This window comes from Melanaphis sacchari, unplaced genomic scaffold (genome assembly GCF_002803265.2).
Source record: "Melanaphis sacchari strain LSU unplaced genomic scaffold, SCAv2.0 Contig2_pilon_pilon, whole genome shotgun sequence".
NCBI lineage: Eukaryota > Metazoa > Arthropoda > Insecta > Hemiptera > Aphididae > Melanaphis > Melanaphis sacchari.
Genome location: NW_020271173.1, coordinates 7,057,067 through 7,084,236, shown reverse-complemented (window position 1 = coordinate 7,084,236; position 27,170 = coordinate 7,057,067). Strand labels below are relative to the sequence as shown.

Here is a 27,170-nt window from a genome sequence, read left to right as displayed (position 1 = left end):
ATAGCGTTGTAAATTTTATTTGAATCATATGATTGAATTAATATAGTACGATTTCGTTTATTTTCCTTTTTTAAACTACAAGCATATATATACATATTACATATAGTAGGTACAATATTTTATGTATATTAAATATTTGGTATGCAAATTTAGAAATGGGACATATTTATAATATTATATTATATACGGTCGCTCAAGTCACTCAAGAACTAATTATTAAATTATGTCTTTTAATTTCCAGATCAGAACTTAAAACCAAAGTGATAAGTGATAAAAAAATGATCATTATTTGCTTGATTTAAACAAAATTAAATAAATCAAAACTTATCTTTTAAAAAAATACTATTTTTATACTTAATAAAAAAAAAAAATTTTAAAAACTTACAGAATGTATAACTACGAAACTTTTATTCTTATGAATAAAATAAAAACTTTTAGCGGAACAAAATTTTATATTTTTAACATTTTTAATAAAAACAGTTTTTACATGTATGTTATAACAACTTTAAATTAACTTCGAAGAATACAATATGTTAGAAAACTATACATCATGTTTTAGATTATAAATGAAGCGATAAATGTAAGTATTGAAGATGGAATTTTCAAAAATTGCAAACATTTACAAATTATTTTATAGTTTGAAATTCATGAAATGTATAAAATTCATAACTAGGATTTATAAAAAAAATGAGGACGATTCTACAAATACTTTTTATGTGCGTTAAATTATTATTTTTTATCAAATAACTTTATTTATATTTTTTTTGTATTCAATATTCATAGAATTCTAAAATAGTCTACTTTAAATGTAAATTGTTATTTTCTATACTGTATGAAATTTTAAAAATATTTAGTTTAGTTTAAAATTATTTTTTAACATTTTTTATTTTAAAGTAATAATAAAAAGTATAAAAAAATTATATACAAGACCCCATATTGTTGTTTTATTGTAATATAAAATTATTAAAATTGTAGTCTCATTTATTTTAGGCAACTTAAGTTAAAATTCGTCAAGATCGTCAAGATCTACAGATACATTTATAGTTAAAAATTTAAAACTTTTTATTTATAAAGTTAAACCTTTAAAAGTTAATGGTTAGTAGTTCTTGATAAAATTTAAATATTTTATTGTGAAATTGAGAATATATTTTGTTTGAAGAGCAAATTTTGACAAGTTTAGATTTTTAATCAATTAATACAATTTTTGTTAAAATTCAAAAACATTTATAAGGACTTAAATCGTGTACTTGTATTATTATATTTTATTATATGCATTAACATTTTCAAAATATTTAGATTAATTTCGAATTATTGTCTATTCATATAGTATAATTAATAATTACTATTTATCTCTAACAGTTACTTAGTAACTTATTAATATAGGTTAACAAATCATCTCCGTTCAGAATCATTTTTTATATACAATGAATTTGTCAAATTCAAATTTAACAAATCTATTACACCAGCTTATACATTAAAGAATTTGCTTACTTTCCCACTTATTTTTTAATATTCAATTGATTTATCAATATGTTGTATATAATCTTAGTATTAAACTAATACCATTTAAACAATTTATTTTCAAAAAAATAAATCTTACCGTTCCATACTGTCAAACTGTCAGAAACAGATAACAAAAGAAGAATAATTATATTTGTGTACTTAAATTGCCTACATAAAGCGCTGTTATTACTATTATTTGGCTAAAATAATACTTTATTGAACAAATAAAAATACAATTATTTTTTTTTTTTTTTTAGAATTAAGGCACCTCAAATTATTAATTTTAAATTATAGAATACATTTCTATTTATAATACCTATATAATATTCTTTTCTTAATATAAAAAAACTAAGTTATTAAGACATATAAACAATTTTCAGTCAGCGAATCCTAAATGTAAAATAAAAAATATTCACAATAAAATATTCATTAGTTTAATCAGACAATACAGGATAAACCACTTTCCTATACGCAGGTTATTAAGATGTACGCAAAAAAACAATAGTCCGTGGTATATTTTATTTATTAACAATTTATATGAGCAGTGTGGAGCAATTTATGCAGCTTTCCATGACACGCGCGGACATCGATTCGAACTTGGAACATTGGAAAAATCAAAAAATACAACTTCCTAGTTTCTCCTCCGCCTTTGATCCGAGGTATACGCGGGATACATCCTCTCCCTTGCCCTTTTTTCTAAGATCCTGTGTAACACTTTAACAGTTTAATTGTTACTTACAATTTTGTTATTCTGTGAACCTTGAGTGAAATGACTATTAATTAAGTATAATATGTCTGTATTTAGTCAATGGTAATTTATTTTATAAACAAATAAGACATGTAATGAGAGTGTAATTTATTATGTTCATTTTCATTATTATAAAATTCCTTTAACTGCAGAGTAATTGAAATTAAAAGGTCGCAATAACTATACCCAATTTTATTTTATCATAAAAGATTATTTTTGGCTGGAATACCAGGCACCAGTATTAAAAATATACACAAATTTTTGATGACTAATATTAATTATATAATTTTGTATAAGCATTAAAAAGTTTTTTCATATCCCCTTCCATAGGAAAATCTTATACACACCTCTAATCTACTCTACCACACTGAATCCATTCCCTTGGAATTTTTTCTTAGAAAAGAGGGTAGCAGTGTACTAAATATAACTCTATACCCTGCCCAACTGAAAAGACATTGATAAAAATCGATAACGTCGTTTCAATAAACCAATATGAAAAAAAAAAAACTAAAAATGTATATAACCATTTAAAATAATATTTTTTAAATTATGGCCTAAAAAATACACATTGCTGTAAAACGTTGTGTTCAAAATCCAGTATAATATAGTACATATAAAATATTTATGTGTATATTTTTTTTTTTGTCATTATCAATAAATAAACGCTTGTTTTTTGAATATTATTAGTATGGCCTTAATTATTGAATTTAATTTTGTTTTCTATTTACAATTTAAAAAAAAAATGTAGGCGAACAAATTAGAATTTATCTTCTTTTAAATACAGATATATATATATATATATATATATATATATATATATCATTACGTAATCTGAAAAAATATTAAAATTCAATTAAAAAATAGTTGAACTTTAATAATTATTAAACTAATTTTGACACTTATTGAATTTTATATTTATCCATGTAGTTTACACTAATAAATCAAACTAACAAACTTGAGACTATTAAGCGTTGACATTTTTATATTTTTACATTTTTACATCAACTCAACTACAAGTAATAAAATATTAAACAAAAATATTTTTGAACGGTGATCGACGGTTGGAAATTAATTAATAAAAAGAAACATCCGGTATTAAATTATAAAGTAAATAACTTCTAAAGCTGATATATTTTTTAACTTTTTATTCTAACTAAAAAGACTCCTGTGACCTGTAAGCACAATATATCAATGATTCTTCCAAAATATTACTTATTACCTTTCGAATGGTTGTTTTATTATTTTGGATGCTTGTGCAATGACGAAAAAACTATTGTATGAAAAATGAATAAGGACATACAACCACGTAATTAAATATAACATCATTTTTTTTGGTCTATGTTCTTGAGTGTCCTTGACGTGGATTGCTTGACGTTTTTTGTTGTTTTTTTATTAATGGATAATATGTATATGTAGACTTTGAACAGTATAGCTTAAAAAACTCATTCGATGATACGTCGTATTTAAAGCTGAAGATAGCATAATAAGTGGATATTAATTTGGATATTCCATTAAGCCACATGCAAAATTAATCATACCCAGGAAGTGACCGCAGTCTTAGACTTAAGAGATGACAATGTACAAAAATAACAAATTAAGGAATAGCTAGTATTGTATCCCGAGTTATCATTGTCGTTGGTATGATCTTTCGTTTACGTCGGGTATGTTTAGTGTACGCGGAAAGTGAATGTTTTTACAATGATAATTAAATAAATAAATAAATAAAAAAACTAGTATAAAGCTTAAGTCGTTGTACCGAGTTTCACAGTGTTAGGGTAGGACGGTTTCGAAGCAGATAAATAATACTTATACTTTAACTATACAAAATTAAAATATATGTTCAACGCAAAATATATTTTTTTATGCTTGAAGAACAATTATTATAAACAGAACTTTTCATATAGTTTTTGACTATGCGATTGTTTATAATGGAAAAATGTATATTAACCGTCATATTTCTAGCAACTATTATTTTTGCTATATTTGATTATGTTGCTTGCTTGGAATCAGTAAGTATATAATATATGCTTTTCTTTTATAATAAATTATTTTTTAAGTATTTAATTTAAAACTTATGCTCTTTAGTATATTGAAATGTGAATATTTAACATAATATTTTAATACTATATGTTAAACGAACGATTTGAATTGTTTAATAAAAGCAGTACAATCATTATTTTTCCACATGACCAATTGCATTAAACAAATTCAAACTTAAAATTATAATTTATTTTACTTTCATAAATAGGTTTAAAAAAACATTTAAAAAATTTAAACAGAAAACAATTTATTTGTGTAATACAATTTAATACATAGATATTTAATGTTTAATGCATTATTTTTTTCTAAACATAAATATTAAATATAATTTCATTGTTATGTATATTTTATTTATGCACTAATGTAAATTCGTGATTATTATCCATCTTGATGCATGACAAAACTTGACATATATCTAATCTCTACGACTTTCAAGATAGTATATGGTTAAAAAATAATACTCTGTTAAATGTAAAAAAAAAACTTTCTATTGTTATTTCGATATTTTTATACATTTATTTTTATTTATTTATTACTCTTAAGTTAAACGTTATTCTTTAATAATTTATTGGCATATTGAATAACAATAAAGTGGTGCCTAATGGGGATTTGATTTATTTGTTTTCAGTTTACAATGATTAGGTTTGTTTTGTTGTTTTAAAAAGAGTTAATCTACACGATTTATTAAAAAAATCGATCCATACAGCAATTATCAATATAATTAAAGAGATTTATTTATCAAAAAAGATCAATTATTTGAATTTTGTGAAAAACAAAAATTAAAATATTTAAGAAAAATATTCGTTTTAAAAACACGAGACACTTGATCTTGGGATCATGGGTTCTAGCCCTTTTGTAGGGTGTTCCTTCGTAATAATTCAAAATACGTAGTTCGTACTTATTATAACAATACTTAACAGTAACGTTATTTTATGTTTAACTACCTAATAATGATTTTTAAACAAAACAAAAATACTTATAAATAACATTGTAACAAGTTCAATACATTCAATTTTCTGCTTAAGCATGTTTATTTTTTTCGTCATTATGTCCAAAAAATGGTTGTGTTAAGTTTTTTATCATTCCCATTCTAATATACTATGCTGTTTCCGTTTATTTTCATGTCAACAAACAATTTGCGTGCGCCAGTCTCTAACCTATAACAATCTAAGCTAAACATTGAGTTATATTTAATTAAAATATCTGCAATATGAACACAGTTTTAATTAAAATAATACTTTTAAATTCTATAAAATACGATTGAATACATATGACCCTAAAAAGGTATGTGTTACTAATACGTGAATAGTTATTAAAATAAAAAAAATATTGTTTTAAATATTTCGTTGCCTGAATTCATAATTTGTGTATAAAATCATTTGAAAAATAGGTATATAGCGTTAAAAGATAAAATACAGGTTTTTAACATTATGGTTTTTCAAATTTGTTGAAATGTTGTATTACGCATTAACTATTCTCATTACAATATAGTCAATAGAACTATCAATGCATTGATATATTACGTTCTTATTTATTGTATTCATTACATGCACTCATTTAAGAAAATAATATCTTTATATCAATAAATATGTACAAATATAATTTGTTACTACTTACCCGTCTACTTAGTAAATACTATTAGCTATCATTGGAAATTAAAACCCATTTTAAAATTGTTTAAGGCAGAAAAGATTAAGGAATTCGGATATCCACTGATGACGTATCAAGTCAGGACTGTTGACAAATATTTGTTGGGGCTAGAACGAATACCGTACAGTAAACACCGTAATAAATCTATCAGAAAACCAGTTCTGTTATTGCATGGTCTGTATTTATCGTCAGCTATATTCACGATAAACAACTCGTCACTTAGTAAGTTCAAAATGTTTTAAACAATTATAATAAATTTAAAGTTGTCTTGCTACGTTGGCTGCTAAGTAACGGCCACAACTACTAGCTCCCCGATGGGTGACCACCCGGGATCATAGTGGTTAAAAACCTTGCCATACATACACGTGTTTTCTATCAACCGTAACAATCGTAAAAAACAACCTATCATACCAACCTTACCCCTTCCACAGTTCATAACCCCTACAACAGCTAATGGCCCTAGTTGTTGGTTAAATTAAAAAAAAAATAAATAATTGTAATTTATGCACATCTATTTTTCAAACAATCTATTTGCTTTACATGCATGTAAGTAGCATCACTTTACAACTGGGGCAGTTATACTCTTTTTGATCGATTTTTACCGATGTGATTGTAACTCAACAGTACCAAAAAATTGACATCAGCACTAACGACCGATAGGTAATGTCTATCAAAAACTTGTTGCAATATAAATGACGATTATAATACTTAATAATAATTCATTCTCCTAAGAGACTGATTGATGAACTGTTTGGTAAAATTATATTAAATTGTATCCGTGAGGTATAATATTATCCAGGCAATAATTTATATATATATATATTATTTTAAGTATTATGTACTTCGTGAATAAATATCAAATTATTTTTCTAATTCAATAAATAAAATTAATAATATGTAGGTAATATTATTTTTATTATTATGCTTTGATTAAATTTATACTGTTTAAATATAATATAACTATATTCGTATTAAAATATTTAAATATTATACTAAAAACATCTCCTCAAATATTTAGTTTGTATAAAATGAATAATATATTAAATAAGTTATTAAAATACTCTATGGATATTAATTAAAAATAATATAAATAATATTGCTACCTTAATACATCAGTATTATAATCGAATCTTTTTTACATATTCTAGAGAAGTTTTTTTTTTTTATATTTAAAACAGACTATAAAGAAATTATTTTAAATATACAATTTATAATGAAATATTATATTATTTAGTGCATATTTGTTAAATTTTCATAGATAATATATTTAATGTTTTTTTTTCTATCCACGTTTTTGAGTAATTAATTTGTTAAAGGTAGGTAATTTCTGAATTTTTGATAGAAATAGAATTTGGATTCGGTTCAAGTATAAGAAATTTTCAATATTTTTCACAAAAATTGGAAAAAGTTACAAATTAACGGAAATATTCACCCAATTCCAATTTTGAGAAAATTTATTTTGTTTTTTTATTAAATATACCTACCTACTTCAAAAATAAATTATTTGGAAAAAATTGAAAATTGCTACATCAATTATTGTATAATGACGTATTTTAAACAAACATTTTTTCAAAATATTTTCCCTCTTTTGAGCTGTTTTGACTTTTTTTTAATTGTTTATTTAAAATATGTTGATACAATTTTCATCTCTTGGCTTATGACCATGTAATTTTAACACAATATCTCTGAATTTTTGTTTAAAAATATCAAAAAACTACTTAATCACATTTTTTATATATATATATAAATGTATATAATTTCAACTTCAATAAATTTAGAATTTAAATCAAAAGATAATGATTTTGTCTCAAAAAGTTGTTGGTATTTAGTAGAGTTGTTATTCAAAAAAATATTTATAATACCTAGAGACTTAACATTTTTCTTCATTATGTATATAAGTACATTATTATTTCATGAACACAATTAAATTTTTAAAATATCATAACTAATTATCATCTATTTACTACAAAATTAAATTCATAGGTACCAATAAAAATAATAATAATAATAAGTAAAAAATAATGATGATAATTATAGAAAAATAATATATTATATGTCAATAATACCACAATATTTATTCAATAAAACATATTGCAATTTTTTTTAAACCATTTCAATTTGTCTTACTATAAAAATTATTTTGAAAATATTATTGTAAATAGCCTTAAATTTAGAGGCTATATTAACAAAATATTATCTTTGCTTAGAATCGTTTTTTTAAATAAAGGTTTTTTCATTGAAATAAAATATCTATTACTGTAAGTTACATATTATTTGTATGCTGCCCTATACTCAAATACGGTTTAAGAATCAAGTCTAGTAACAATATTACAGTTGACAATTTTTAAATCTAGATATGGTATAATATGTTTTCTCTTTTATGAATTATGTATTATATTTACTAAAAAAATACATCATTTTTTTTATTTAAATAAATAGCTACTTAAGTGAGATAGTATAAGGTTATAATTTTTATTGTTACCTGTACAATGATGTTATTCTAGACCGTATTGTATGTTCATTTAAAACATAAAAATTGTCTTTACACAACATTGATTACATAATTACATTGTGTAAATATATTTTCAGAAAAATTAAATATTTATCAAACAACTCATCAGATAAGCAGTTGATATATAAAAATATATAAAAATGACCCAATTTAACTCTTGATTTACTTGACAATAATATTACAGCATTATAATTAGTCGTTACTCTTAAAATATTTTATTTGTTTTGTTCCTAGCATAGTAGACTATAATAACATGCATTATTTGATTTGAGGTTACGTTTTATCGGATGCTGGTTTTGATGTTTGGCTTTTCAACGCCAGAGGTGTTGGTCTTTCAAGAAAACTTAGCATTTATAAGGAATCTAGATTGCAGCCAAAAATGAATAGCATATCATGGAACTTCAGGTATCTAAACTAATATATCTTATGATATAAATTATAAATATATTAAAAACTTTTGTTAACAATTGAAAAACAATTGACAATAAGCAAATAATACTAACAAATTTTACTTAAGCACATAAACGTAATTAAATGTATATTGATGCGTTAAAGTTCTACAAGTCATTTTTCAATTACCCTCATTAAAAATAAAGTTAACAACTGATAACTACCGTATGATAATATTTAAAAGCAGATTCTGCTGCAATCGGTGATTAATTATTCATTATTCTCACTAATTTTCAAAATATTAGGGTTAATTAAAAAAAATAAAAAAAATAATGATTAATTAAAAATAGAAGCTTAAAAGTAAAATCAGTTTTTAAAAGTGATTTATACTTAATAAAAAGATACACTTGATGACTTACTATTAAGCAGTAAAGCGAGTTCTCCTATTTTTTTTTGATTTAATGATGATGTTTTTCACAAAAATCAATTTTTCTGATTGTATTATTATTTACTGAATTTTTGTTTTTTATGTTTTTTAAATATTCAACAACAATAAATTCTTTGTTTTAAGTGTAATATTTAAAAATGTATTAGTTTTTATAAAAGAAAATTATGTTAAAGCAGATTGTTTAACTATAAAAATCCCAGCAATAAACAGTTATACGAAAAAAAAAAAAAAACAGTTTGATTAACAGTTATAATCTCGTATAATAAAACATATGGAATTTTAATTAATTATTGGTTAAAATAACTTACATACAACTTAAAAGTTAGGTTTTAGCTGAAAAATAATTTAAAATCAATTTTCATAATTACACAGCTTATGCAGTTAGTTATTAGGGACCTAACCTTGGTGAAACTTTATCATAAATCAATAATTAAGAAAACTTTTAATACACATTTACAGTAACTTCTCTGAACAGATTAGTAAAAATTAATAAAAAAAAAAAAACCTTGGCTCTGAATTTAATTTATAATTTAAAATTTTAATAATAAAATGAGTAAAAGAAACATTATTGGATATTCTAATTTCCAAGATATAATTACTACTGTTAAAGGTGAGTGGTTGTGTACAAAATTTTAACAATATACATATACCGTATGTAAAAAATAAGTGCTTCGACCCGTTTTATCTACCAAAACCAATACAGTTGTTATAAGTTATTCTGCTAACTGATTTTGTTGTTGTTTTTTTTTAGTTTTCATGAAATGGGTGTATACGATATGACTACTGTTATAAATTTTATTCTAAAAAGTACCGGACATTCGAAATTGGACGTGGTGGGATATTCCCTTGGGACAACAATATCTCTGGTATGCCTATCCGATAGACCAGAATACAATTCTAAAATCAACAAACTTGTACTCATGGCTCCAACTTCTAGACTTAAATCATCGGGCATGCCTCTCAACATTATAAAACAATTTTCAAAAATCGTAAACGTAAATATTCATTTTTTTTTCCAATTAAATTTTTCCACGTTAATGGTTCCTGTGAAACCAAGGATATTCCTACTCAGAGGTTATGTGTAAATTGTGTAACATCAATTGCATGTATGTAAAATTAACTTAAATGATTTAATTTATATGTTTTAGATTTTTTTAGATGGGTTTAATTTCTTTCCGTACACTAATGATCCAGACACTACGTATCGATTAATTAGACGTATGTGTACCAATGAGAGTGCTTTTAAATATTGCAGACAATTTATTGATTTCGCTCAAGGGATAATTTTACCGATCAACAATGTAAGCAATAACGAAACAAAAATGAGTAATTATATTTATTAAGTTTAAAATTCCAAAAAGCCATACGATTGAAATTTTCCTCTACTTCGATGATTGAAATAATGATCAAAAAACTATAAAACATTTTATGAAATCATTTTTATATATAACTGTATGGTTTTTAGTATTACATAATATTCTATTTTACATGAGACTATTTAATTAATAAAACAAAATTATAATAATAATCATATTAATAATATTATTATGTTTTGGTTTATTTTTCTAATTTATATTTTATGAGGTACCTATAATGATTTAGGTACGTATAAAACTAGTTGAATAATACGACTAACATTCCGTTTATCAATAAAAGTTTACAAATCAAAATTATCTTAAATGTAAATATAATATCATAATAATATATTAAATTCAAAAATATTTTAAAATGTATATTATAACTTTAAAATTGTTAATTCGAAACGCAAAGCAGATTGATGCATCGGTTAATTATATGTTTATTTATTTATTTTATTCAAGGTTATTCATTTAATACATATTAATCACTAATTTATACGAGTCATACTTTGTGGTATTGTTAAATTTAAATCAATATTTTACATAATATGACAAACTAACTGCATAACAACATTTTTGAAAAATTATCTGATCATCACTACGTTTTATTTATATTTTTAAATCTAATAATTTTTAAAATGGGTATTCATAATTTTATAGATTTAGTTTTAAGCTTTCGAGTTAAAATGTATGAAGTTTATAAAAATCACAATTTTTCAAGATATTTTTTATCCTATGCTTAAATTATACTATTTAAAATCGAAATACTTATCAGTAGAAAATAACACAAGTTAAACTGATATTTACTTCTTATAAAGTTATATATAAACTTTTTTTTTAAATACTCACTTTAAAATACAAAATTTGTTATAATATGAGTGATTTGCAATTTTAAAACAGTAAAATTTAAACATCTTTTTTGAAATTATTTTACGCTTATTTTACAAAAATGTATTATTGTGATAGTTAAATAACATTAAGCACGTAGTTATTTAAAAAAAAAATAAATAAATTATGACAATAGGTTTTAAATGTTGAAAAACCCTATATATTAAACACTATATTGAATGTAATGTATTAGTGGGTAAAGATATATTTTTAGATATTCTTTTCTAAAGGTAGTTTATTTAAGATATTTTTAATTAAATTTTAAGACACGTAACTATAATAAGAAATTATTTTTACATATATAGGACACAATTTTAGACATTGTTTCCGAATTTCCTCAGCCAATGTCTTCCAAAACATTAAAACACATGCTACAATTATTGACATCCGGTAAGTAAAAATTATGGTAACATCACGCGATTTAATTTCAGTTGGGTCTAAAAAAGTAGGTACATGAACACAACGTGCATTATTATGTTATAATGTATACTAACTAATAATAATATCTCATATTATTAGCATTAGTATATGGCTAGCATATTGTACACTTCAAGGATGATTAAATGACTTTATGACGTCTCGGTGCCCTATTCATAATTACTTTGTACCTATTGTACTTACACAAAATGGTTAAAAAAAAAAAAAAAATAATAATAATTTATCGTAATACATTAATGTTTTGTATGATTAACGTCTACACTAATTCACTATTTACTATTTCTCAAAATGCATGGGTCTTAAATCATACGATAAATAAAAAAAATTGTGTTTGATAATTAATTTTGACAATAATATACTTATATGAAAATATATGCGATTCCTGGATTTAATTCAATTTTTTATGTAAATTCAGGGAGATTTAGTCATTATGATTATGGTTCTTATGGAAACTTGTTACATTACCACACAAAAATGGCACCGGATTACAATCTATCCAGGATTACTGCTCCTACATATATTGTATATTCCAAAAACGATACTTTAGTACATCCAATGGTAATTATGCTTATATAATTATTTTATAATTTAAGATCTAAAATAGCTTAAAGATAATGTCTAGCTTTTGTAAGTTAATTTTATTGTTGCTTAATTACGATTTTAGTATAATCGGATATCGATTTTAATAAAGAACATTAATTTTTTAATTTTTTTTTTTCAGGATATTTCGTATCCCAGTATATTTTATTAACTTTGATCACATAAAATTTAAATTTATACAACTTTTTTTCATAATTTTTAATACTCTAAATTTACACTTATAGAATTTTGTACTGGTATTTGAAATCAATTTTGTAATAAATTTTAAAATATTATTTAAAAAAGTTAAAAACTAATAGGATAGCATAAAAGTGAAAAATAGCTAATATTAAATATCTTGAATTCTCAAATTTAAAATCTTGTGATAAATAAAAATATTCTTTTAATAATTTCATAAAAATTGCGTAAAATGTATATTATTGCTAATACCTACTTCTTATTCAATGAAAAATAATAAATTATAACATTTTTAAATATGTTTATTAAAATAATAATATATTCAAATAATTATAAATTATTCATTGTTTTTAACATAATATGTATTTTAATTTTTTAGGATGTGAAATGGCTCATAAGTCAGTTACCAAATATTAAAGATGTTCATTACATTGACAAAATACCATTTGGTCATTTAAGTTTTTCACTAAGTCCAATTATGAAGGAAGTTGTGAATATGTACATAACAAATACATTATTAGATAATAATTCAGTATTATGATAATAAAATAAAATATAATAATGTACAAAGTAAATTTATAGTAATAAAAATACCTATCAGTACTTTAAATAATTGTATTAAATTGATATAGCATTTATTTGGATTTGTATAAAATGAAAAATTTATCATTTGCATTGATTAGTCCTTGTTTTCAGTGAATTCTGACTTCAATTATTAATATTTAAAACCATCATAACAATAATATGCATAAAATTAAAGATGTTATTACTTTAAATAAGTCACAATTAACACATTTCGTATTGTATGTATATTATATTATTATTATTATTGTTATAATAGGTATATCATTAAAAAATAAAATAATGGTATAGTTAATATTTATTTGGCATTGATGATTCATAATTAATTTAATAACTAAAATGAGTAATGACTATGATTAAATAATACGGTTATATTATTACCATCAGTTATTTTATGTACCTATATAGATAAAGATTCATTGTATTTATAAATATTTAATTTAAATCAATAATATCTATAAACATGTTAGAACGAACTTAAATATTAAAAAATACTAAATTTAATAATTTAAAGTGTATCATTTATAGTTTTAAATATTAAAATAAAATATACAAACATATTTATAGTCACAACATTTAAATAATCTGTTAAAAATAGGAAGAATGTTGTATATCAACATTAAGCTAGAAATGTAAAATTTCCTTAAATTTTATATTTTCTAATATCTTAACAATTATTAATATAGGCAAATTAACTTGTGTTTGTGATGTGAACATGGAATAATTATTCTTACTGAATTGTTAAATTTGAAAATTATTGAAAAAAATCAAATGATTTGGTAAATACCTGGTTAGAGCAATTAAATATATATTCATAACTTCAGGTTCTTGTTAAATTTGATATGTACAATATCAAAAAATATGTCAATGAAATATTATGTTCTTTTATATTTACTATAATGAAAGATTTACCAAACATACTTACCTCTCCCTTCCCCTACGTTTTTTGTTTTAGTAATAAAATTATTCAAACTCTGATTTTCGATATTTTTAAATACACTTTAAACATTGTTTTATATAATGTTTTAAAATTCTTTATATTTTTTGTAATACTAGATGGTTTCCGAAAAATATAAAATAAATGTTATTTAGTAGTTTTATTTTACTTGAACCATTTTCGTAGATTATATTAATTAGGTATTGATCTATTAATTTTAATTACTAAAGCTTTCAAATGTAAGAAACTCTTACATCTTCCAAACTCTTAATTGTGAACCTATTATCTCATTATCATTAATACACAAAGTTAAATTAAATATAAAAACTATTCGTTTAAGTTTTAATTTTGATATGTACCTACATAGAAATTTTCAGAAAAATTATCTGTTAAATAGTTTACAGTAAAAAAGAGTGTTCTCATTTGACGAACAAAATTTTTCTACAGGAAACTTCTTAAGTAGTACAAAAAATCTAAGGAAATAAAAAATATAGCCTTTAAATATGTTTAAAAATTCTGAGCATCAGATTTTTAATAACTGCATTATTAAAGAAAATGAAGGGATAAACATGCTTGATGAATCATCCTATATATGAAATTCAATAAAATATAAATACCTGAATAATACCATAGGTATAAATTATGTTTATAAGACTTTAAATGTACCATAGCATATACAAAAATATTTGATTTATATACGTCATGGTTATATGCAATAAGGAGAATTAACAAATAAACCTACTTTTAGTATAACACTTAAAAAATATTCTCGACAAATATTAATAACCAAGAGACAGCATTTCAATCTAAACACCGGAACACTCAATTAACGTTTTTGCCCTTGAACATTGATGAGTTCCTATAAAAAATATTTTCAATAAAATAGCTGGATTGATTGATTCTTATGCATGTTGCATATGAATACTATATTCGTATGTATATGTTGTCTACTTTGATATATTAAATATTAAACATGTTTTTCTATATTACATAACATCAAAATTTGTTTAGATTATTTTTTTCTTTTAATTTAATAATTATTTAAATCATTTTTATTAAAACCATGCTTCATTTATTGAATAAATTATGTAATTTATTTTTGATATTTACTTCGCTAATAGGTTACACGAAATGCAATGTTGCACCATTAAATACCGTAAGTATTAAATACCTAACTATACTAAATTTACCACATCTAACATCTTATACCAATTGAAAGTATGCTCATTTCTGTTGATAATCTATTCGTTTTTCGTGTAAAACACGTGTCCAAAATGTTATCCGATAATTTTAATCAATACACATATTATATTAGGAAGAATCTATTAATCAATCAGGTTATCCGCTGGAAAAATACAAACTCCAAACTCTGGATAAGTTTACACTTGGCTTGGAACGAATACCTTATAGCAAAAACGGCGACCGGACCATTGGCAAGCCTATTTTGCTGATGCATGGTTTGTTCCTGAGTTCTTTTGTATTCACAAATACAAATAAATCGTTGAGTAAGTCATTTTATATTATATAAATATAAAAATATAAGGCGGGTTGGTTCACAGGTTATATAATGCATATAATATTAAGGCATCACAAATAATATAATTAACAATGAAAAACATAAATTCATCAAGCCCAACCCCAAAAAATAAATAATTAAGTAATAATATTTATAAAAACACCTTATTCAATTATCTATAAAAGAAAATCCGATAAAAATTATAAAATATAATAGTGGTCGAAATTTTTTAACTGGTAAAATATAAAATAATAATATATCTTTGGTTTAGGTCTATTAGAACTAATAATGCCTAACATTACTTTTATCAACTTCCGATATACAAAAGATTTTTAAAGATTTAAAATTAATTAAAAATACGCTAAATTGGACTTAAAAAATACATTACAATTTTATTTTTCAATCAATCAAATTTTCTCTATGCAAATAGTTTTAATATTTTCAAAAAAACTTCAAATTATACTATATTCATTATTTTTATAGACACATTAATTCATTCCTCAATTGAATTAGTATCAAAAAAAATCACTAAAAATTAAAAAAATTCTGGTATCACAAATAACCTTGTAAAAATATTTTAAATATTCATTATTATTTAAAAATGTGTATCATTATTAATAGTATCATGACCGCACACTACTTTATTTACAAAACAATTATACAACTAAGAAATAATATAATATATTTAATTAAAAATAAAATTGTTACATTCGTGTACAGTTAATACGATTAAAATTTATTGTTTATTTGACATTTTGACTTCTATGGAATTGAAATATTACATAGTATTATGTATTGCCAATTAGTAACTAATTACAATTAAAAAAAAAAAATTAAAATCAGTGGATTGTTTATTTATTATACGCACACATTCTGCAAACCTAAATATTCGTCTAAAAAACACTTAGAATTACTCAAATTTTAAATTCTAATTAATACGAAATAGTGTACTTTAACACTTTAATAAGAATAATTATTTGTTAATAATGTGTATCATACGTATTTAAATATAGGTTATTCGCTATCAGAGGCGGGATACGACGTATGGTTGTTCAACGCCAGAGGAACAGGCTTGTCCAGAACATATAGTATTTACTCAAAGATGGGAACGGCACCGAGAATGAACAAAATGTCATGGGACTTTAGGTATGATTTTAAAATTTTACGAATTTAACACGGAGAATTTGTGATCAATATAATTCAGAAGTTTTTTAATAATTGATAAATTACATAGTCAATAGACTGCATAGACTGCATTTTTTTATATTTATTTTTATTTTTATCATTTATTCTTAAATACTTGTTTATATAAATTAGTAGATATTACCCAAGCTAGTTATTTAATCCGCTTTTTTAGAACAATAAGTTTCACGATATTAAAAAAAAAAAAAACAACTTTTTAAATTAATGTTTTTAAAACGATTCCCTGCGTACGCTCAGTCAGTGTTGTTCGATTTAAATCCATATTATGATTTCAAGTAACATTAATATTAACTGAAAAATTTTAAATTTGAGTTCATAAAAATACGTAAGTGTAGTATTATGAATTAATAAAATGAATATATATTTATTTTAATTCCGAATAAATAGTTTTAATCCCCATAATATTTTTAACTCTATACATTAAGAAAATTAAATTTACACAACAATGTTTTTAATAACACGTAAATTTTTTTTTCTTTTACAAACTTAACGATTTAAGCTGAAATTAATATCTGATGGGAAATCATAGTCAATGACTAATGGACATTAATGATGATACATATGCTATACACTTCTAAAGTTTTAAGTAATATAGCTAGGCATGCACTATCACTTCAATTAAAAAACTTATCATTGATATACCTCACGTTACGTCCTTGCTCTTGTATAACATATTAATATATGATTTATTCTTTATTTTTAGTTTCCACGAAATGGGCATTTATGATTTTTCGGCCGCCATCGACTTTGTTCTAAACAAAACCGGACACTCCAAATTAGACGTCGTTGGCTACTCGTTGGGCGCGACCATTGCACTTGTTGGATTGTCGGAGAAGCCCGCGTACAACAAAAAGGTCGACAAACTAGTATTGATGGCACCGATGACCAGAATGATAGCGTACGGATTTCCGTTTTCTGCATTTCACCGTGGTTCCTTGTTGTTTAAAGTAACTTCAAATACTATATTATATAATCCAAACAATTTCATTATAAATCGTCATTCTATATTATCCTCACCAATTAATGTATTATTATAATACATGAAAATAATAGTTTTTAATCATACCATAAAAATAACTAAAGTCGTTTTATAAACCACAAGTGCTTAATCTTTATTATACTACGACCAAGCGCATCGATAATTAAAAAAAAAAATTCTGGAGTGAAGAGGGAGATTTTAAACTTTAATGTTTAAATCAAATCGCCATCGCGGTTACGCCTTGATGCATTGACTCGCTTGGTAAGAGGGTAAGAATAAATTATTACCTTATAACAGATTGACATTGGATTGTAATTATATGACAAGTAGAACTATTGTAATAAGTAATAATCTACGATTTATATTCTCCGATTCGCGGAAGACTGAATAATTAACCTACACGATTAGCTATCATTATTCGGTACTTGGCCGTGTATTCAAAATTAAAATACCATAAAATTAAATTAGGCGTACGTGATAATTCGTTAGTCGTTCACAATTAGACACGCCTCATTTTTTCAATGGTCGAAAACTAGAGTGATAGAAAATGTGTAACAACAATATAGAAATCGCATGATGGCAGTATAACAAAGTGTACCTATACTTCTTAACAGTAATTATAGTAACTTCTAACTTTGAGTAAAAAAAAGTATTTGAAATATTTATTATAAATGAGCTACATGCATTTATATTCTATTATTATTTTTGTTAAGTACTCAATGAAGGAACAGAATTTTTTCCCGACAGTTCAAGATCCAGATGCTGCACATCGTTATTTGAGATGGCTATGTTCATACACAATATTCTATCCGTATTGTTTATTATACATAAACACTGCACAAGGATCTAGAATTAATTACAATAAAGTAAGTTTTATAATATTTTATACACATCACAAATATATAGTACCGAATGAGAAAAAAAGGATTGTGTCCAGTATGATATTCGCCTTCAGTGATAATTGCGTATAATGTATGTTATTTATTTTTATTTATTCGAAATTGTTTACAAAAAGAACAAAAATAAATTAATATTTATTAGTTAGAATAATTTCTAACTACCTATGAATTTCTGAATATGAGAACACAAATTTAATTACTAGAAACCAACTTTATTTTACCCTAATGCTTTAATTAATAGCACCTATTTATATACATTATATATTAACTTTTTTCAACGCTCACCAAAATATAATATAATTACTTCATTATAAACTTGTTGTTTACATTTAAGGATATGGTGATCAGTACTTTAACAGATTTCCCACAACCGATATCTAAAAAAATGTTATTTCATTGGATTCAATTAATGTCATCAAGTAAGTTCGAAGTCTGTAAGACTAATATTATAATAATAACAAAAAAGATTTTAATTTTAAATAAAATTTAGTAGGTATTAGGTACATATATTTTTCTTTGTACAGCTTGAATAAATCAGTTTTTTAATCTATTGTTAGTTAAAAAAACCTTACCTAATTTTTGAGCCATTTATACAAAAATTAACATTTTTGATTTATTTTAAAATATTATCTTTTTATAGATATTATAAATCTGTTTTTACTATTTTACAATTTTTACAAATAGATGTTATTATATTTTAAGTTATACAAGTTGATATTATATATATGTCATGAATATATATAATATTATTATCGTAATAATTAAATAATAAATTCAATATTCTCAGAAAAAATATTATCAATCTACTATAATAATTTAAGTAGAATAAATTACTTTAATAACTATATCAAATAAACATAATACTTAGTGTTACAGACTGATAGACCGTTTGTGCTCAAAATCGTTTTTCGTATACACAATATTTCCATTGAATTTAAATTTAACACACCTTAAATAGTAACCTACTCGACATCTAATGTACAGAATAGCAGTACCCATTTATCTACCTTTTTTTTTATTGGAAAATAAATTAAATAAAACATAAAATTCATTGGTATAAATACTATAAATATATAATTACATAGTACAATATTATTTTGGTTATTTATTAGTTTCGTTTTTTATAAATATTTACACTAATTATTATATTTTGTTGTAATATATCCAACTATGCATGTACTCTATACAATGCATTTATAATAATTTGTTATACTTTATAATTTTAGAACGATTCTGTAAATATGACTATGGTGTGAATAAAAATATGCAATATTACAACATGAAATCACCGCCAGATTATAATTTATCCAAAGTCACTACTGCGGTTTACATTTTACATTCAAAAGATGATCATTTATCTGCAATAAAAGTATTTATTTACCCATTTTATTTATTTTAAACATATTACTCTATTTGTATAATGAAAGAATTTTTATAAACAAGCAATTTAATTTTACTTGTACTATTTAATTTTAGTGTACTGCAACTGATGTATCTATTATGAAATTAGATAATTAATCAGAAATCTTTCGGGCAGTTCATATTAATATATTACTTTAATAATTATTAAATATTAATTTCTATTTATTTTACCCCTTAACTACTAAAATTTTAACTAAACATAATTAATTAATTTTAGCTAAGTGTATAAACTACAAAAAAAGAAAGAAATAAACATTATTTTAAATCTTTTGAGATTTAAATTATTGGAAAGATCATTATAATAAAGTTTTATAAATTATATTAATGAATATAAAATATTAGACACAGGTTGTTAAAAAATAAACGTTTAATAAATTGTATACATTTGGCAATATATTTGTTATTTTCAGAATTGCCTTGAATAATTAATTATTTAAGTGCTATTACGCAATAATAATATATACGTAATTATTCTCATCATGGTATCTCTTTAAAAAAGCTCTTTAATAAAGCTTTATGGAATATTCTACATAATATAATATAATGTACGACAGTGTGCGTATATTATATGTATCATAGACTTTGATAAATTATAAAATTGTAATATGCAATTATAGATCAATATTTTTACTATTTCTAGAATATATTTTAATATAAATTTTAAATCGACTTGAAAAAGCGTTTTATAGTTGTTTTTTAATTTGTATGTATCAAAATGTATGTGAGTAAACCAGGGATATATTAAGAAAATTATTTTTATAATTTATTATATAAATATAATTAACCGATAAAACTAAAAATAAAACTGATATAAAAATAGATTAATTAGAACTTTAAGCCATCAGACTATGATACAAAATCAAAAAATTATAAAAAATTAAAATGAAATTTCTCGTCATAATATAAGTAATCTAACCTTTTTCGTAAAATATTTCATTTCATTCACATTTTTCTTCATATAAAAGAATTGGATTTAAAAAAAAAAGCCTATAATTATTATTTTATGTTTATTATAAACATGAAAACTGAACAACGAACAATTTTATTATTATTGTTATCATTTATTATTTGTATTTACCTATTTTGATTTTTTTGTTGACTTATTATTTTATATCTATACAAATCATATTATAGGACGTTAATTGGTTGGCAGAAAAATTGCCGAATATGAAGGACATCTACTACATCGATAATATAAAGTTTGGGCATTTGAGTTTCGTGATGCATACAAACATTGATCGACTTATAAATAGTAAAATAAAGAATGCGCTGCAGACAAATGCATTCAATTAGAATATAATTTTAAAAAATAGCATTAAATATTTTAATATATTATTTTTATTACCTAACTATAAATGTATATTATTATTATTATTATTAACTATACTGCAACTGTACATACTACATATTATTAGATGCAATCATACATCTAATCTAACGTAATCTCACTATATTTGTTATATTGTAAATTAAAATTAATTTTTACCAAAATAAACACTATTTTTAGTATGATAATTATTGTTGATTTTGTAACATTATAAAACGATATTGTGTAGAATGCACGAATAAAGAACATTTTAGATTGATAAGTATTTTTATTGTGTACATAACTTAAAAATACATTTTGAATTTATATGACATACACCTAAGATATAATAATATACTAATGCATATTCATATTGATATTTTATGATTAAACAATTCATAAAAAAATTGCAATTCATATGTATGTATTGTTTTCGATTTTAATAGTAAAATAATTATATTAGTTGATATAAATAAATAATCATTCAACGAATGGAAGAATAAAATCTAACACGTTGTATAAAATGTTTATAATTTATATACACTATAAGTCATAGTCGATTGCGAAAAATATTATTTTATACTCAATTAGTAACAGATCATTAAAAGGTACTATTAACTAACAAAATGCAATTGCAAAGTGAATCTATGTGATTTGTGACTATATTATATAGATACTAACGGTATTTTTATAACTGCAGGTGTAATAAAAACTTACGAGAAAATTTGTATTGAATATTCAAACTATTTGACCAAGGAATAAAAAATGCTACGCAAAAAAAAAAGCTAAAATACGATGTGTTTGGTGGTTAGGTTGGTTACTACCTATGATTTCATACGTTGTAATTGATTAGAGTTAAAAATGCAATTTTTTTTATTTTTGACTAGTTTTATTAAAGACCAGAGTTCGGTTACTTTCAATCCTCGTCAAAAAATTGCGATTATAGTAAATCTAGATTGAACGTGATCAGAAACAGTTTTTATGGGTACTTGCATATAAAACAAATATAATAAGCACATTTCTTGAACAACAAGAAATCAATTCTGATATCAAAACCCTTGAAAGAAGAAATAAGTTTAATGGTGTATTTTGGATCTACAAGTTACTTCTATAGTTCTATAAACAAATTTAGTCTAGAATTTATTGTTGAGTTGAATGTCCTTAAACATTTTTCGTGTTTATTCGCTTGTGCATAATTTTTCAAAATTAAAATCACTTTTCTCTAATCAGGATAATATTAACTACAAACATTTCAAAATGACATTTTGATTTAAAATTAAAAATCTATGTTGTCATTCAAAAAAGTAAAAAGCTTAAACAGTTCTAAAGATAAGAAATATTAAAAAAATAAAGTTAAAAAAAAATTTTGTTTTAATTCAACTGCAGATTAAGTGATAAAGTAGGTGTGTATATTCTCTCATAAATTTAAATGAATTTATTTTTTATAATAAAGATAAATAGTGTTAATTATATGTATTTATTTATTAAAATATGAAAATAATTTACTCTTATTAAAATAATTTTTACATTATTACAATTTGCTCATTAAGGTTTTTATGTTATATACACTCATATTCCCGTGGTATAACAATAATTATATAAATAAATATATTATTATTTTTAATGAACACATTTCCAATAAACTCCTCGAATATTTAAGAACCTATAGTTTGATTGTTGCTTAATTAGTTTTTTCATGTTAGTTGTTTTTTTTTTTTTATGATTTTTAAGTTCCTTTAACAATAAATTATATTTTATAAATAAATTTAATAATTTAAATTTTATCAGTGAAAAATAACAATATCTGATTAATTATTCATGAGAATAAATTAAAAAAATAAAGATTAATTTATCATGTTAAAATTCACAATAATGTCGTTTTATAAATTAGCTAATATATATAATGTACTAAAGACTAAAGTATACATAATTTATAACAAATAATTATTTTATTCATATTATAAGGACTAGATAATTAAACACAGGTTGTCGTTAATGTCGTTGTACGTTAGCATCGACAGCGTAATTTTGTCGTCATTTGACATCACTTCGTCGATAAATTTTTACCGCGGACCTTCTTCTCACCAGATGGTTTTAAAACAACAGATTTAAGTATTTTTTCTGTTATTGATATTCTAAACATTGGTGGTGTTTTATCGGACACTGCCACCGGAAACGGACTAGTCATTGTCTCTTTGACCTCGCTACGAGTGGACGGTATACTAGACATCGGTGGTGATGGTGGAGGCGGTGGAGGTGTTGATGGCCATCCAAAAAATACCGATATTGAAGTAGGTGGCGGTGGAGAAGAAGGTAAATTTAAAACTGGCGCTTGTGATATTGACTCTATTGTCGTAACTGACGACGTTGAAGCGTTTGGCTAGCTTTATTCAAAATTATTTACTTCTGAAGTAATAACGCCTTCCAAATTCAAACTTGACGAGAACGTTTGATATGAGTTATCTATACCAATAATGTGAGCACAATTTTTTGTCATTTCTCCTACACACACGTACGGCATAATCATAATAATTAGTGATGCGATTACGTGATATTTTCCAAATTACTTTCAAGGATTTCGATTCGAATCTTTAGCTTGCTAATCTTACTATTAGGCGTTTCGATGATTCTTAAATTAAAATTAGTTTAAAATTAAAATTTTAATATTTCTGAGTATACTAATTTCTATAAACATCATCTGAGTACTAATGTTTTTGATATTTGGGTTCGACGTGTTCAAATTGTTTTTAACAGTGGTCATATCTAATTTTAAACTATTCAGTTCTTCATAATTTCCCTTTTTTCTATCATTAATTGCTGCTTCTCTATACTATTTTGTAGTTCCTAAACATTGTCCAATAATTCACGCATGCCCGTAACTTCACGTGTTTGTGCTAAGTTCGTTAGGCAGCATTTTTCAAAATCTGACAATATTTTATTTGATTAAAGTTATTTGATATTATAATGGTTACTTAAATTTATTTTAACAGTAATAATGTTGTCCTATATTGTTTTAACGATGTCGTTTAATATAATACTGTAAAACAAATATAGAATGTATGATATAATTAAATCATAATTTATCTTCATCAGTGCACGTAAAATATTATTCAAATTAGAATTCTTGTCGTTGAAATTTTACAATTAAATAAGTGAAATTTTAAATTTTAACAAATCAAATGCATAAAAATACAAAATTGTTGAACAATTTATCTAATAATATTATCCGTACAATATGCTAATAGTCATACATAAATTTAAACTCATTATTCATTCGAAAAAAGATTATGATTTATTTAGAGCTCAATTAACAGAGAAATTACCAAATAATAGCTAGACTAGTAAGCAGTTAAAACCTTAAGCTTTTACCTACACTTGTTAGTCGTATTTTTAAATTATATTACAAAATTCAAATAAATTCTACATGTAAATTGTAATCCATTTTTATTCTTTATTTTATTTGCAGTATAAAAAAACCAATTATTATAACTTATAAGCTAACGACTGGTTCTCTCATATCAGATAAAATTTAGAATAAATCAGTGTACGAACACCGTTTATAACTATTTAGAAGGAAACGAAATGGCGTCATCGAAAATCAATAATGAAATAGATAGGAAATTTATTACATAAATTTATGAACGGATTATGTCTCCATCGGTGCCCTATTCAGGATATTATGAAAATGAAGGGGGACAACACTATTCCGCTATTTGCACGTATAGATTTATCCTTATGTGACAAAGATATAATAGTCGCAGAGTAATCGCTTCGGTGCTAAATTTATCTAAACTCTCTTTGATTCCGGAAATTGCTAATTTCCGTGTAATGACGAGATGCAGCTCACCATTCAGACTATGAATTTACGCCATATCCTGTGAAATACTTCAAAAAATATCACACCACCTGCTTGATTCTGTCGTGTTAAAATATAACATTCATGCACAATAATATTTAATGAATGTTAAAACTAAAAATATATAGATAGTAGATACCCAAACTTAGATCTCTGATTTCGTACAATTATTTATAAAACATTTACTTAATACATTATACCTAACACATCTCGTACGCCAATAATAGATAATAATAGATAATATCTTGAAATTTGGATATTTCGAAGATAAAATATAGTATAATTTTATTATAAGTCCATAACTGATTTTAAGATAAGATTTAAATGATGGATTAAAATAAATGTGACTTTTGTGTAGAATATTTAACATACTTTACGTAAATATATTTAAAGAGCTAAAAGATTTATGAGTTCTTTAAAATAATTAAACATTTTTGCTGTTGATCAATTTCAAATTAAGATCACCTTAACGATTTTAAAATGTTGTACACTGGACGAGGCACAGCAAAGAATGTAAATTGGCTTCAATTTAATTTTGAAAAATACAATATTTGTATAAAAAATATAAAGTATAGAAACATATTTTATTTTTTTACCATAAAAATTAAATAATATTTTTTTATCTTTTATACATACCTATCATACTCAACTATTGTTTTGTAAATAGATCAAAATAATGTGAATGTAAAATTATTTTTTTTAAATTTCGTTAAACTAATGTAAAAAATTGTACGATATAATAAAGTGTATTATTTTATTTTAATTTTTGTATAATATTACATAATTATTATTACATCGCAAAACACGCACGAGTTTCTATAATTAGTGTAATTATATAATATATATTGAATATAATATGTATTTAATACCTCATACATAAGTAAACGCCATGGAGATATTAAATTTCAACAAAACAAGTAAATCATTTATAAAACAATTCATAAAATATATTTCCACGCTCCATGACTCAATTATGGTTTTAATGAATGGTGCCAGATGGCCTTTAAGAATATACCAATATTTTTTTAGAACTGCAAGTAGAAAATTATAGTAAATGTAGGTCTTATAATTCCCTAGGAAACTATTACTATGGCTGTATTTTTGTGTAAGCAATGCGCATATTTTATAATAGGTATATAACTATAACATAAATACTAAATAAATATCATAGAGTTAAAAATGTATGTAATTTTAATGTCAATGTCTATAAATTAATTTTATTAACAAACGTTTTTAAATATAAGAAGGATATTTTATAATTATCTTAATATTAAAATAGATTAATTGGCTATTTACTGTTTAAGCTTTATTAATGTGCCCGAGTACAATAAAAAAAAATAAAATCCAGTTATATTATATTTCTAAATGAATTATCAATTGATCTATTCTTTAAATTTTATTGTTATAAAGCCTGGCGTCAAAGGCCATTGGCATAAGTTTTTATCCATTACATAATATATATATACAAATATTTAATGTTATATAATATTATAGATTTGACTTGATTATAAATGAAATCGTATTGTTAATATTCTGTGGAAGGCTTGATAAGATGTTGATAGTGCTTCCTTTATCCGTTTGCAACGCGGCATTCTGATACTATGTGTTTGATTGAGAGAGAGGTCACAACCTGCAAAATGGGCGGGTTTCTTCTTTTCATCAGATAATGGTGTGTTAGCCACGTGTCCTATCCGCAGTCTGTTTATTGCAGTTTCTAT

At 23.4% G+C, this 27,170-nt stretch overlaps 2 protein-coding genes across 2 annotated transcripts; both read left to right on the top strand.

Moving 5' to 3' along the window:
- The first annotated feature begins 3,904 nt into the window (after nt 1–3,904).
- Nucleotides 3,905–14,058, top strand: LOC112595900 (gastric triacylglycerol lipase-like). The gene is made up of 9 exons (XM_025341288.1): nt 3,905–4,260; nt 5,974–6,163; nt 8,726–8,858; nt 10,043–10,286; nt 10,440–10,592; nt 11,843–11,927; nt 12,391–12,533; nt 13,132–13,282; nt 14,021–14,058. Exons 1-9 carry the CDS (start codon nt 4,165–4,167, stop codon nt 14,056–14,058), a joined length of 1,233 nt encoding a protein of 410 aa, XP_025197073.1. The 5' UTR covers nt 3,905–4,164.
- A 1,276-nt stretch (nt 14,059–15,334) lies between these two features.
- Nucleotides 15,335–21,583, top strand: LOC112595951 (gastric triacylglycerol lipase-like). The gene is made up of 8 exons (XM_025341363.1): nt 15,335–15,427; nt 15,587–15,776; nt 16,801–16,933; nt 17,694–17,937; nt 18,683–18,835; nt 19,203–19,287; nt 20,095–20,237; nt 21,425–21,583. The coding sequence occupies exons 1-8, from the start codon at nt 15,335–15,337 to the stop codon at nt 21,581–21,583; spliced, it is 1,200 nt and encodes a 399-aa protein (XP_025197148.1).
- Nucleotides 21,584–27,170: the final 5,587 nt, after the last annotated feature.

Excerpts from the sequence above, each read along its gene's own strand:
- LOC112595900 (XM_025341288.1), top strand. The coding sequence starts at position 4,165 with ATGCGATTGTTTATAATGGAAAAATGTATATTAACCGTCATATTTCTA. Across the intron at positions 11,928-12,390 it reads GCTACAATTATTGACATCCG|GGAGATTTAGTCATTATGAT; the intron begins GTAAGTAAAAAT and ends ATGTAAATTCAG. Across the intron at positions 12,534-13,131 it reads ATACTTTAGTACATCCAATG|GATGTGAAATGGCTCATAAG; the intron begins GTAATTATGCTT and ends TTAATTTTTTAG.
- LOC112595951 (XM_025341363.1), top strand. The coding sequence starts at position 15,335 with ATGCTTCATTTATTGAATAAATTATGTAATTTATTTTTGATATTTACT. Across the intron at positions 16,934-17,693 it reads AAAATGTCATGGGACTTTAG|TTTCCACGAAATGGGCATTT; the intron begins GTATGATTTTAA and ends CTTTATTTTTAG. Across the intron at positions 19,288-20,094 it reads GATTCAATTAATGTCATCAA|AACGATTCTGTAAATATGAC; the intron begins GTAAGTTCGAAG and ends TTATAATTTTAG.